The 13,483-nt window shown below is 43.1% G+C and overlaps 2 protein-coding genes across 4 annotated transcripts in view; one reads left to right on the top strand and one right to left on the bottom strand.

Moving 5' to 3' along the window:
• LOC117346511 (alpha-1,4-N-acetylglucosaminyltransferase-like) overlaps positions 1 to 13,483 on the top strand; it is a 274,220-nt gene that overhangs the window by 94,595 nt on the left and 166,142 nt on the right. The gene's annotated exons all lie outside the window — the stretch shown is intronic.
• On the bottom strand, positions 8,752 to 12,014 carry LOC117346559. Of its 2 annotated transcripts, none has more exons than XM_033916332.1 (2): positions 11,608 to 12,014; positions 8,752 to 11,233 (listed from the first exon to the last, which is right to left on the bottom strand). In XM_033916332.1, exon 2 carries the CDS (start codon positions 10,369 to 10,371, stop codon positions 9,412 to 9,414), a length of 960 nt encoding a protein of 319 aa, XP_033772223.1. In that variant the 5' UTR covers positions 10,372 to 11,233; positions 11,608 to 12,014; the 3' UTR covers positions 8,752 to 9,411. The 2 variants fall into 2 exon arrangements, with proteins under 2 accessions (XP_033772223.1, XP_033772221.1); XM_033916330.1 differs by having other exon boundaries at positions 11,656 to 12,014.

The raw sequence follows: 13,483 nt of genomic DNA, 5'->3' as shown, positions 1-13,483 counted from the left end.
ATATATAAGATGGAAAGAATATTAGCCATACAGAAAGGACATTTTAATAAATTTAAAGATGTTTGGGGACCATTAACAGATTATTGTAATGAATAAATAACATTTTTCCCTTATTTACATAATTGTCATTAAGAGGGTGGTGGTGGGTTTTTTAAAATCTTACATTAAGTGCTTGGATTAGTAGAAAATAATATATTATAAGATATACATAATTACATATGATATGGTAAGGGGGGGAAATTTCATTAATTTAAGATGATTGTAATAGAAATTCAAGTGATGTTTGTAAGTTTGTAAATTTAAATGTTATTTCTGTCGACACTTGATGTAAGTTGTAAAAATGAATAAAGAATTATATAAAAAAAAAAAAGAAAAGAGTCACAACCATGATCTAAATTCTTAGGGAACCCTCAGGAAGAGTATGAGTCCTTGGATGTCACCAGCTACCAGAAATTAAACACTCACTATTAAAGAGGTATACCAGCTTCCCAGAATAGAAGAAAGTTTGGATGTTTTGTGAAAAACCAATTTGTTTCCATTTTTTGATTTAACCTCGGGGTACTTACAATTGGCTATGAAGGATGAAGATATTCCAAAAACCATAGTGACAACACTGTTTGGTCTTTATGAATAGACACGCATGCCTTTTGGCTCATGTGATGCACCAGTAAGTTTCCAAAGACTCTTGCAGACTGTTTTTAGTGATTCAGTATTTGAAATACTGTTATTATATGTGGATGATATATTGATATTCTCTGAAGAATTTGATCAGTGTCTTGAGCACCTGGGGTGGAAAAAGTGCATCTTATGGAGTGAATACACCCCCCCCCCGTAGGCAGTCCCCCCCGGTACCTTTTTTTAAAGTCCCTTTTCCGCGCTCCTGCCTGTCTCCCTCGCCGGACGGCTCTTCTTCAGTTTGGGCAGAATGGCGCAGAAGACCAGCGCGTGCTGTCCATGTTCCTGCTTGGTCTGGCGACACTCCCCAATTGGCTGCAGTCAGTTCTCGCAGGTTGAAGTTTCTGCTTGCGCTAGTGAAGAGCTAGAAGTATGGTGGGCACATGCACAATGGGGAGAGAAGTGGGAAGGAGCAGGGGGTAGAGAAGAGGACAGGTGCAGGCGCTCCCACCAAGACAGATCTATTTATGCATTGCCATGGCCCAGGATGTAAAATATGCTAATTGCTATCACATCTTCAACTAGCTGTTAATAACTCCTATGAGACATGCTTGTTTGTGTGATTTGATGTGCTCAGACCCACTACCTCGTGTATATTGTGAAACAAAATTCACAAACGGGTTATATCAGGATCATCATGGCTTCAGGGTTTTTATCATTCATTTCTCGTTCATTTTTCCTTTTTAGTTCTTCTTATACCAACCAATATACATATTTTTTCCTGCTTCATTCATCACCTTTTTTCACTTACATCCATATGCATTTCGTTTCCTTTCAGAATTTGCCTACATTTAATTTTTTTAATTTTGTTCCCCATCTCGACGTTCTGTTTACGTCTTGACATGGTGTGCGTTGTCCAACGGGATCTCTAGGGCGTCTTCAAATTCTTCAGTCGCCATTGTTTTTCATCTCCACCGCAGGTTGAATTTTTTTGGCCCGTGGCAGGAGTTTGACGCAGGAGTTTATTTTCTCTCTCTTGTTCCAAACTTTTCTTGGTGGGACTAAATTCCAATGTCTCAGCTCCTGAGGAAGTTTTTGAAACGGAACTCTGTCGAGCCGTAACTGGAACCCTCTGTGATTCAGATAAGTTTTCCTTTGTTCAACATTATTTGGACACTATTGCTTATTTTTGAAATTTAAAAATTTGACAACACTTTGAACTTTTGAATTGAATTTAGTACTAGGGGATGGGTTTTTGATCCGCTTTTTTTCCCCCCTTTCAATACTTACATTGAACACTTGCTTCACTAGCAGCTTTTGATTGCACTTTGTATTAGACTAGCTGATGTACAGGGCAGGACTTATTTAGGTTATTAACCTGGTGCTGGTCACCTATAAGCTTCCTGCCTGGGGCTTTAAAAGTATTTATTAATTATTTATTTAACTTTTCAGCCCATACTTATTTGTCCCTTTATTTAAAAAAAAAAAAAATTTGGATCATTGCCGGGTTTGTCTTGAGAGGGGATTTGAAGTTTTGCGAAATTTTGTGTTTCGTTCATGAGGGTTCAACATGACATAGATTATATCAATCAAGCACGGGTCACAGCAACTAAATCGCCTGTAGTATATTTGAAACGATAGATAAGGACATAATTTTAAAAGTGAAAGTTAACATTAGCTTTCAAATCAGGCGGTGAGACTTGATGAAGCCATGATGGTCCTGATATAACTCGTGTTTGTGAATTATATGTTTTACAATATACACAAGGTAATAATAATAATAATAACTTTATTTTTCTATACTGCCATAGTCAGGCAACTTCTAGGCGGTTTACATTGTAAGAAGGCTGGACATTCAGCGAATAACAAAAGGTCTTAATACAGTACAATAAGTCAACTTACAATACCGTACCATGAGTCTAAATACAATACAATACAATACAATGAGTCTAAGTACAATACCATACAATGGGTCTAAATGCAAACAATAATCTAAGAGGGAAACTTATGTATTAATTGGAGTTCTATGGTTAGTGAGTACCTGAATACTTTAGTACTTACATGTTGATTGGGGTTCTTTTTTTTTTGAATATAATTTTTATTGAAAATGCAATCAAATACACACAACAGTGGTCCAGCAGACGACCACAGAACAGGTAGAGGAACAATGCAAAACAGATAGAAATACAAAAACCTCAGAGCAGAGGAGGTGCTGTCGTAACAGCCGACATGTAAGCACACACGCTCGATGAGAGGAACAATAAAAGTAAGAAAATGCTTACCAAAAACGAGTCTCAAAAGATGCCCCAAACGCACCCTCCTCAAGATAAGAAAGACTGCAAGAACAATTTTGTCTGTAGAAGAAGAAACCCCACCCCCTACAATCATCCTCTCATCCAACATACAAAACTATCCCGCACAAACAATCCACACAGTCCACAACAGCCACCCACCTAGCACGCCACAGACATACCACAATCAACTGAGTTCGAGTGTCGCCGGTACGTGTACCCGGTGGAAGCCTCACCAGGGGGCTGTCCATACCCCTAATGGGACCCTGTTACGGCTGGGCTGTGGGGGCCGAAAAGTCGGCCTCCGCTTGAAATTTTCTCCACAGGGAAACGTACACTACCCTGTCGCGTCCAGTAGATGCCGCATGGGTTTGAACTTCAAAAGCAGCTAGCTCCCGCATGTTATGGAGCCAGTGAGCGAAGGAGGCGGGCTCAGGCCCCACCCAACGGAAAAGTATCAGCTTTTTCACCACTAAGAGTGCAGTATACAAAAACTTCTGATATGGTGCGGTGAAACCTGCAGCGGACACCTCCCCCATGCTACCCAACAGTAAGAGGCCATAAGACCGGGGAATGGTCTGGCCAAGAAGGTCCTCCAGAAACGGGAGAACCCGGAGCCATAAAGCCGCATGGGGGCACTCCAAAAACATGTGCAGTAGTGTGCCCTTCGCTCTCTGACAATGAGTGCAAGTGTCATCATCCCATAAACCCATGGCACATCCCCTAGCCCTAGAGATGTAAGTCCGATTCAAGATTTTAAATTGCATTTCCCTAAGGTCCATGGATCCCGTAAATTGAGTAAGGTTAGTAAAAAGGTCCAGAAATTGGGTCTCGGTAATGTCAATGGCCAAATCTCGAGACCATCGGGCCACAAGCCCAGGCAGATAGGAGGGAGAGAGAGCAGTTTTAAGGAGCCTATACCATGTGGACAGTGTATTTGTCTGAGAAGGTAAGAGGGCCAAGTAAGAGTCCAATTTCCCCAATGTCCAATGCTCTCCCCACCTTCTAGTCAGGGAAAAATAGTAATGTCTAGCTTGCAAGTAAGCCCAAAAATGCGTGTTCGGGAGGTCCCAACGAGCCTGAAGTTGCGAAAAGGTGGGGAAGATCCCCGTGCCCTCATCAGAGAGATGTCGCAGGCTGACACAGCCCCGGGAATCCCACAGTTGAAACCCCGAGGTACCCATCCCTGGGAGGAAATCTATATTACCCACCAGGGGCAAGAAAGGAGATGCCTGTGGGGCTCGCCCCTGTGCCTTCCGCCACCATCGCCAGGCCTGACGTAGTGGTCTCAGAAAGAGGTATCGTGGATCCACCCCGGGAAAAGACCTGGGGGACAAATGCAATAAAGAAACAAATGAATGAGGAGCGCACCACTCGCGGATCCAACCTGAAGGAGAAAACCTAAAATGGCCAGAGATACCCTCATGAATAAAGCGCATCAGGGAAGCAACGTTGTACCTGCGAATATCGGGAAGATTCAAGCCTCCCTGCCTGGTATCCAGGGACAAGGTATCACAACTGATTCGAGCCCGCTTATTTCGCCATAAAAAAGAAGTAAGAAGAGACCGAAAGACGTGGACATCTCTATTCAGAATCCACAGCGGAATCGTTTGAAGCGGATATAAAAGTTTCGGGAGAAGCACCATTTTGAATAACGCCGCGCGGCCCCAAAGGGAAAGGGGCAAATCCCTCCATTTCTCACAGAGTTTACGAATAGTCTCAATATGATGGAGAACATTGTACTGATAAAGGAGATGAGATTGGGTGCTCAAATAAACCCCCAGGTATCGCATAGGTTTCCGAACCGGTGGAATCAGTAATGTATCATGCCAAGGCTCATGTCTGTGAGAAGCCAGAGGCAGTAGTTCTGATTTGGCGCAATTAACCCGAAGGCCTGAGACCGTGCCAAAGTCATGAACCAGCGAGAGAGCCTCCGGTAAGTGTAAAGGCGCGTGGTCCAAATATAACAGAATATCGTCTGCGAAGAGATTAATGCGGCTTTCCTTAGCTCCGACTTTAATACCCAGAAGGAACGGATGAGATCGAACTTTAATCGCCAGCGGTTCGATAGCCAGAAGAAATAGTAGCGGGGAAAGGGGGCACCCCTGGCGAGTACCTCGTTCAAGTGGGAAGGATGAAGTGAGTTGTCCATTAATAAGAAGCTTAGCCTGAGGTAAAAAATAAAGACCACGCACCCAGTCCAAAAACATACCCTCCAACCCATATTGCCCCATGACCCAAAAAAGGTAAGACCAAGAGATGCTATCAAACGCCTTCTCCATATCTAGGCCCACAATAGCCGCATGGCTATCCCCCCCTCTGCGAGAGTAAATAGCCATCAAAGCTCTCGTAAGATTCATGGAGGCATATCTGCCAGGCACGAACCCCACCTGATCTTCATGGATAAGGAGATGAAGGTATACATTCAGACGTTTGGCAAGTAAAGCTGCGAGTAATTTTGCATCTTGGTTAAGAAGTGATATGGGCCTGTAAGAGCCCACCTGAGATGGGTCTTTGCCCGGCTTGGGCAACAGAACAACATGTGCCAAATTATAGCGGTCCACGCCTTTTTGGGAGTGTAAAGAATTAAAGGCCTCCGCCAGAGGGTGAGATATAACGTCAGACAAAATTTTGTAGTATTCCGGCCCATAACCATCTGGCCCAGGTGATTTAGTCAATTTAAGCTCTTTTATACCCATTTCCACTTCAAGATTAGTAATGGGAGCATTTAGCGCTTGGATCTGGGTCGGGAGGAGTTTTGGCAGGATAATATCTCGGAAAAAGTTGTCCCTATCTGTAGCCGTCGAGGGCCGCTCAGCATACAGATCCTTATAATACGTCACGAATTGTTGGTGAATGTGTGTTTCTGTCGTGTGAGTGCGACCCTGGGTATCAGTAATAGCAGTGATGATTTGTCGCTTACGATGAGGGCGGACCAGCCGGGCCAACAACCGTCCAGCTCTCCCCCCCCACCTATGGAGATTATATCGACGAAAATACAAATCCCTTTTCGCTCGTTGTGTGAGAATCGCATCTATCTGCAGTCGGAGTGTACGTAAGCGTATACGATCGGCCTCCTGCAAGGTCCCCTGATGGCGCCTACGCAGCTGTTGGAATTCGCCCGACAGCAGCATCAACTCCGCTTCCAGTTTCTTTTTCTTCCCTACGACATAAGCGATAATAAATCCCCGTAGTACTGCCTTGGATGCCTCCCAGAATAGCCCCGGATCAAGGTTGGGAGTAGAGTTGGTGCTACAATAATCCAGCCACTTTTCCCTAAGGTATCTACGGAAGGCAAGATCTTTAAATAGATATCCCGGAAAGCGCCACGTCCGAGTTGAAGAGTCAGCGGTGACTTGAAGGGATAATGTCACAGGAGAATGATCAGAAAGAGGAACTTCCATTATCTCTACAGCACTAACCATGGGGAGCAGCGCGGGAGAGAGCAATATGTAGTCAAGACGTGTATAGAGATTATGGGGATTAGAGTAAAACGTGTAAGTGCGTTCCGTGGGATGGAATAGGCGCCAAATATCTAGGAGCCCCAGCTGCGTGGTCAGAAAGTTAACTCCTTTACCCATGTGATCCTTAGGGAAGCGCTTAGCGGGGGCACAATCTTGAGAAGGATCCGCTGTGATGTTAAAGTCGCCCCCCATAAGGACGTGGTATCCCGGGTACTGCGCCAGCCGCGACATCAACCCCGAAAAATAGCTGTGACTGTAGATGTTAGGGGCATAAACATTACAAAGTAGATAAAGCCGTCCCCAAAGCTCTCCCAACACTATGACATATCGGCCCTCTTTGTCCTGTATAACCTTATGCAATTGAAACGGGAGCTGCTTATGGACCAGAACTGCTACCCCCCTTTGACGAGCGCTATAGGAAGAATAGTATACCTCCCCCACCCAGTCCCTCCTAAGTTTCTCATGTTCTATAGATGTGAGATGTGTCTCCTGTAGGAAGGCGATGTCAATATGTTCCTTGCGAAACCAGGAGAGTATTTTCGTCCGTTTGACCGGGGAATGGATCCCATCCACATTAAGGGAGGAAAGTTTTAAATTAACCATGGTCCACCCACCAAGAAACAATTGGAGCAGAAATGTCAGTCAAATAAGAAAAGAGGAAGAGCCCCCCAGCAAGGCCCCCCCTCAGAAAACCACCAAAGATGGTATGCACCGGCAAAGTAGAAAAAATTGGTTCACTCGAAACTCCAGTCATGCTACCCCATACATACACCTCCCGATACACTCCCCCCCACCCCCCTTCTTCCCGACCACCCTCCCTCAAAATACTCCAACCTTCCATTACCCAACCCAACCAGAAAACCAAGGTGTAACCAGAACCCCTTACCCCCTCCCCCCCCAGAAAACAAAGTGCAGCATGATGTCCGTACAGTCAGCACAAAAATAAGAAATGTAAACAAACAGGCTCCTGCAGGTATAGGGCAAACATAAAACCTAGCGATGACTCCCCAGCAAGCTGCAGAGCGAGAGAGTCAGACCCCCTGCAATGAGGGAACAAATCCGGAGCCCACTTAGAGGACTCCCCCTGCACAGTCAACAGGAGGCTAGCCGCTGGTGCAGTTCTGTCCATAAGCCCACAGCAAGGAGCGAGGAGAAACTTCCATCAGCCAGCACTCAAAGGAGACCATCTCTCTCCGTCCCAGCAGCAGGTATAGAGCCCGCAGTCTCCCATAGGTTCGAGGCAGCAGAGCAATCAGGCCTACAGGAAGAGAATCGCTGGAGTGGTTCTGTCCATAGGCCCAGATCAAGGAGCGAAGAGAAACTTCCATCAGCCAGCACTCCGCAAGCTCAACTCAAAGGAGTCCATCTCTCTCCGTCCCAGCAGCAAGCATAGAGCCCGCAGTCACCCATAGGTTCGAGGCAGCAGATCAATCAGGCCTACAGGAGGAGAATCGCTGGTGTGGTTCTGTCCATAGGCCCAGATCAAGGAGCGAAGAGAAACTTCCATCAGCCAGCACTCCGCAAGCTCAACTCAAAGGAGTCCATCTCTCTCCGTCCCAGCAGCATGTATAGAGCCCGCAGTCTCCCATAGGTTCGAGGCAGCATATCGATCAGGCTTACAACGCCCCAGTCCCCTCAAGGGCTGGCAGTCCCTCCAAATAAGAACGGAGCGCTGCTGGAGTGTCCATCAGGACTGCACCAGTGTTGGTTTGGATGCGCACCTTAGCAGGGTATTGGAGAGTGAATTTAATCCCTCTGGCATGAAGCTGTGTGCAGTATGGTGCCAAAGCCCTTCTCTTCTCCGAGAGCCTGATGGAGAAATCCTGAAAAAGCAAGATCTTAGAACCATTGTAATCCAGGGAGCGGGCTCGCCGGTACGCCTCCAGAATGCGAGCCTTAACAGCATAATTGAGGAAGCGAGCTATGACTGGACGTGGCCGGTTTCCTTCAGCGCGTGGTGCCCCTATCCTGTGTACCCTTTCCACGTGTACTGGGCCTGTTGAAGATGGAAGTCCGAGGGTTTGAGGCAGCCACGTGGCCACCAAATCTCCCAGCTCAGCATCACGGACTGACTCCGGTACCCCTATGAGCCGCAAGTTGTTTCGGCGGCTGCGGTTCTCTGCCTCCTCAGCCCTATCGTCCAGCTGCTTAATTTTTGTTTCTAAGGCAGCCAGACGGCCGTCCGTTGTTTCTGCCCTGTCCTCCTGTGCTGAGATCCGTTCCTCTGCCTGCTGGAGGCGCGCAGCGTGTCCCGCAATGCTATCCTTCACCTCCTCCAGAACAGCGTGTAATTTGGATAGTTTTTCATCTAATAGTTTGGAGAGGTGGCAGACCGAAACCTGCATGTCTGCATCGTTGTATTGCTATTTTTCTAAGGGTAATGCTATATCCCACTTTCCCTTCCCCTCACCAGCTCCCTGACTGGGAAAATTAATAGCATACACAGATGACTGAAAGCATAATATAGGTTTATTCATACAATTTTATAATAATGAAATCATGCAGTAAGGAATCAATAATTTGTTACCATATATTGCATCATCACCCTGACATCGGAGGACCAGCGACTATCAGAGGCAGCGCATTCATTTCATATCAGCATCACACGGCTCATCAGCAGTGGAGAAGTCCTGATTCCACTGAGTTCTGCCTTTCTTTTTATGCTCAAATTATGGTCAGGATCCGGTTTTGCATACGTGTTCAATCATGAACATGTCACAAACAAGTTAGGCACTTTTTTGCTCAAATTATTATGGTCAGGGTCCGGTTTTGTCTATGTGTTCAATCATGAACATATCACAGACAAGTCCACTAACCATTTATGCACATCCTGTCTTTCCCCCCCCCCTTCTCTCGATTGAATCATCCATATCCTGTCTTGCCAGGTGCAAGTTATCTTTCTGAACTCTAGTTCCCCTTTTAAAAAAAGAAAGTTGTTATTTGGTATTAGGATCCTTTTTTGCATGGCAGATGGTTTCTTAAACAGCCATTGTTACACAAAAAAACAAACTCTCATGTCCCATACGTATCACATTCGGTCCTTAACAATGAGTGTTGTATGTAACCATCATCACTTTTTGTTGTTTACAACAAATGCCATATGCCACATAACAATTCCAGATAGATAAAATTATTACCAGAATAACAACTATTAACAGAGGATGGATGATCCAATCCAGAGTCGTTTTAGCTGAAGGTGAATATCCTAAAAATATATCCCACCAATGATGTGAAGTAGCATCAGCTATTCCTGACCCTATTGTCACTATCGAGTCTACTGCAATAGTGGTGGTAAGCTGATGAGCCATAATACTTTGATTTAGGTATTGGATGGCACTCTGTATTTTGGTTGATTGAGTTAATATGTTCTTAAATTTGGTCAAATTTAAATCCCAATTTGGAACATCCCATTTAGTGCTATTCCAAATGATAGACACATCCTTATCTACATCGGAAGTTAATATGAATGTGTCATTTTCCCAGTGTAATACTGAAATGTTATGAATACATCCCGAAAAAGGCACTGCCATTCCTGGTATCACTGGTTGATCAGTTACTACACATACTACTTGTGGTGCTATTTCGACCATATACCTATAGGTTATTGGCATAATAGTCCATTCACATTTGTTTACAGTATTTTGCAATAAACATGGTTCATATACAGCAGATTGTAATTTACAAACTTTTAAATCATGGGTACGATTATACATATCTATCACCTGTCCATAAAAGGTGGGGGTCCAAAAGTGTTGATTAGGAGCTGACCCAATTAGTAAAGGCATCACTATGTATTTACACATTATACTCTGTTTGGTTACATTGTATATGGTAAAATATCCTTGACATAGGGTTTCCTCACACCTTATCTTCGAACTAGGTATTTGTAGCCAATGGCCTGCATGGATTACATCAGAAAAGACGGTCCTCCACACTTGTTCAAAAGTTGTGTTTGAAAGACATTTTTCTGTTGTTGCTGCTGTAATGTTTGCAAAGAACATATAGTCCAATTGATTATGTGAGTAATATTAGTATCTATAAGGAAGGTTAGAGAATTACTAGCATTAAAAAGATCTAACATATCGTTATCCACGCCAGCTGCTAGTGTCATTGGGTACCAAATAGTAGGCATCCAATTAGCTTGTATAGTTAAAGCATCATTAATTTTACTTCCAGCGTTATGCAGCCTATTTGCTAAAGATTCTATATCATAACTGTTTATTGTCCCGGTAATAGTTCCAAATCCTCCCAAAATAGTATCATACCAGGCTCTCCTATATCTACATCGACTAGAGGGAGGAAAGGTAATTTTAAATTGTACACGTGTTTGTTCCGCATGCTGACCCATCATTTCACATGTTGACGGTAATCGTTTAACCTGCCCTGGATCAATTTTTGCAGAATCTACATTTACAAAGAAAATATACATACAAAATATTTGGGGTCTTCTAATGTCAGATGCAATACAGTTCCATTCCAGGTGCTACAATTTTGTATTGCCTGCCATTTCTGTTTCGTATTTAATTCTGGGAACACAGTCTTTAAGCAACATAGAAGTGACACATGGGCAGTGACATTTACCACTACTTGACTCTGATATAGGGCATAAAAGATATACCCTCTTCTGTCATTGTGAGGGCCTTTCCATATGTCCACATTAGTTGTGATGTTAGCTATTGTACATCTCTGTCCTTTTTCACAACTAAACTTTTCCTGTTGTCGTCTGCTGATAGCACTTCTCCATCCCCATTGAAATCGAGCATTGTCATCCAAAACCAGACGCCTAGCCGGAGTCCATCCTTCTACGTGACCCAAAGATACGATACCAAGGACTGTGAATACGCATAGGACGATTAGGGTTTCCTGTAAAATTAAACACAGTATTACTCCCATAAGTAACATTTCTCCTGTGGGACATATTCCCATTTTTCTACACCGGGCCTCATTATCAATAGCGTACGGTCTTGTCCCACTGCTATCACTTCAGCGGGAGAGGGGGGACCATTTCGGTTGCTAATCCATATTTTGGCCCCAACATTTACAGTATTTGTGGATCCAAACCCTTTTGCCCCCCTAACCGTCAATTCTGTAGGGGCTGTGGGTTCTCTCACCGGAGCTATATATATAGGAATTAGCAACAGTTGTGCAATTCTTTCTCCCTGTGCTATTATTACCTCCTCCGCACCTAAGTTAATTAGTATTACCCTAACCTCCCCTTGATAGTCAGCATCAATTACCCCTCCCAAGACAGTTATTCCTTTTGAGGCATAACTGGATCTGGTTACCAATTGCCCATAATGTTCTTTCAGAATTTTTCTCTGTGTTCTCCACAGCTCTAGTGGTGGAATGTGGTACTGCGGGTCAGTGTAAATCCTGGAAGGAAAGCACATGTTCATTAATAAAAGAACAAAGAAAAGAAACACATGAAACATTTTCCCCTCTGTTAAACATGACTAGTTCTTGTATCGCAGAGTCACCGTCTCTGTGTTGAATTGTTGAAAAGATTCAAAAAAGGTTTGTTTTTTTTTTCCCTGAAACACAAAACACACAGATTAAATAGACTTATTTCAGGGTCCTGTGGCACCAAATATGGCCACAGGAAAATTTAAACAGGCAGACACATTCTCTACATGGTAAAATTATTCTCAATCCATATTCTTTATTAGGTTCCTACCCTGAAGAGCTTACTTGTAAAAAGTAAGCAAAATTTCAATTCCGAATTCATCCACTTACATAAAAGTTTATTATAATTGTTCTTTTCCGTTAACCAAGTTAGCAAGCCCTTTGTTTCACATTTATTTCGATTTTCAAAAAATATATATATATATAGGTACTTAACCTCTATTTTTCTTAATCTTTTTATTTTAAACTTCCCAATTTAATTTTAAAATGCATTTAAATTTAATTACTCCCTAATCATACATTTCGGGCAATGCATACTTTTAAAAATACTTTATAAACCATGCAGGGGCACAAAAAGTCATATTCAAAACTAATTTGAAACACTGAGATAAAGGCAAGGAAACTTTTTTTTCTTTTGCACCGTCACAAACACAATATTTCTTTTAAGCATGGCATCTATTGCTAGAATAAATCTTTCTTCTTTTCAGAAAAGTATTCTTTTACTGTAACATGCCTGAGATCCGGCTTTCACATACCTTATCTTCAAACAAATGTGCTGTATAAACCAGCAGGCACTCTTACGACTGCCAGAACACGTAACTATCTGGCTTGACAAAATTATTTGTCTCAAATCACATTCCTTATTCTAACATACTTTGCATTCAATTTCCAGCCTTGAAACCAGCTAGACTTTTTAAACCTTTATTTTTCTTTCCTAAACCATCTCGTTTAATATCACATCCTGATTCCTTCCGACCCTGCATTACCTTTCTTTAACATATTTTGTTTTTTTTTTCTTGTTCTCGTACAGAACTTTCAGACAAACAGCTCCTAAACTACTAAAGTACCTTAATTGTTCTTAACAGCACAGATCTACACTGCAAAAACTCTTCCCTATGTGTGCTCGTAAAGTTTTCATTCTAAAAATCTAAAAATCCTCCTGCTGCTAACAAGGTAATTGCAAGTTACTACATTTGAAATCCCTCTGCTAGCTAATATTTACAACAGCATAAATCGATACCTGTGTTTGAAAAATTCACTCTTTATTCTTACTGGGATGCAAACCCACATGGTCGTCTAAACACTAAAAAAAAGTTATCTCTATTGTTCTCAACACAGCAAGAATCCCTTAGCTATGCAAACTCTGATCTCTCACTACGCTGATCTTAGCGTACAGAAGCCCTCTTTTCCTTCTTGTAATGGGCTGCATTCTTTTTATTACAGATGGCGGGTCTATTTCAGGGTCCGGACAGTGGGGTCCCCGGGGCAATCATCCCAATCCCTTCTAATCCTCCCTTTCCTTTTTTTATACTTATTTTGTGCCACTTTTACAGCTGCTCTTTCTGCTACATCCTGATAATGTTCCAGTTTATCCTTTAATAATTTACTATTACATTCCAGCACCAGACACCGTCCCTCTAATTCTAACCTACTCTGTTCTACTCTCCCTTTCTCATTAAGTGCCGTCTGCAACCGCTTGTGCACCCCACG

This window comes from Geotrypetes seraphini, chromosome 1, assembly GCF_902459505.1.
Source record: "Geotrypetes seraphini chromosome 1, aGeoSer1.1, whole genome shotgun sequence".
NCBI lineage: Eukaryota > Metazoa > Chordata > Amphibia > Gymnophiona > Dermophiidae > Geotrypetes > Geotrypetes seraphini.
The sequence above is the reverse complement of the archived record's forward strand: the minus strand, read 5'-3'. Positions and strand labels throughout refer to the sequence as shown.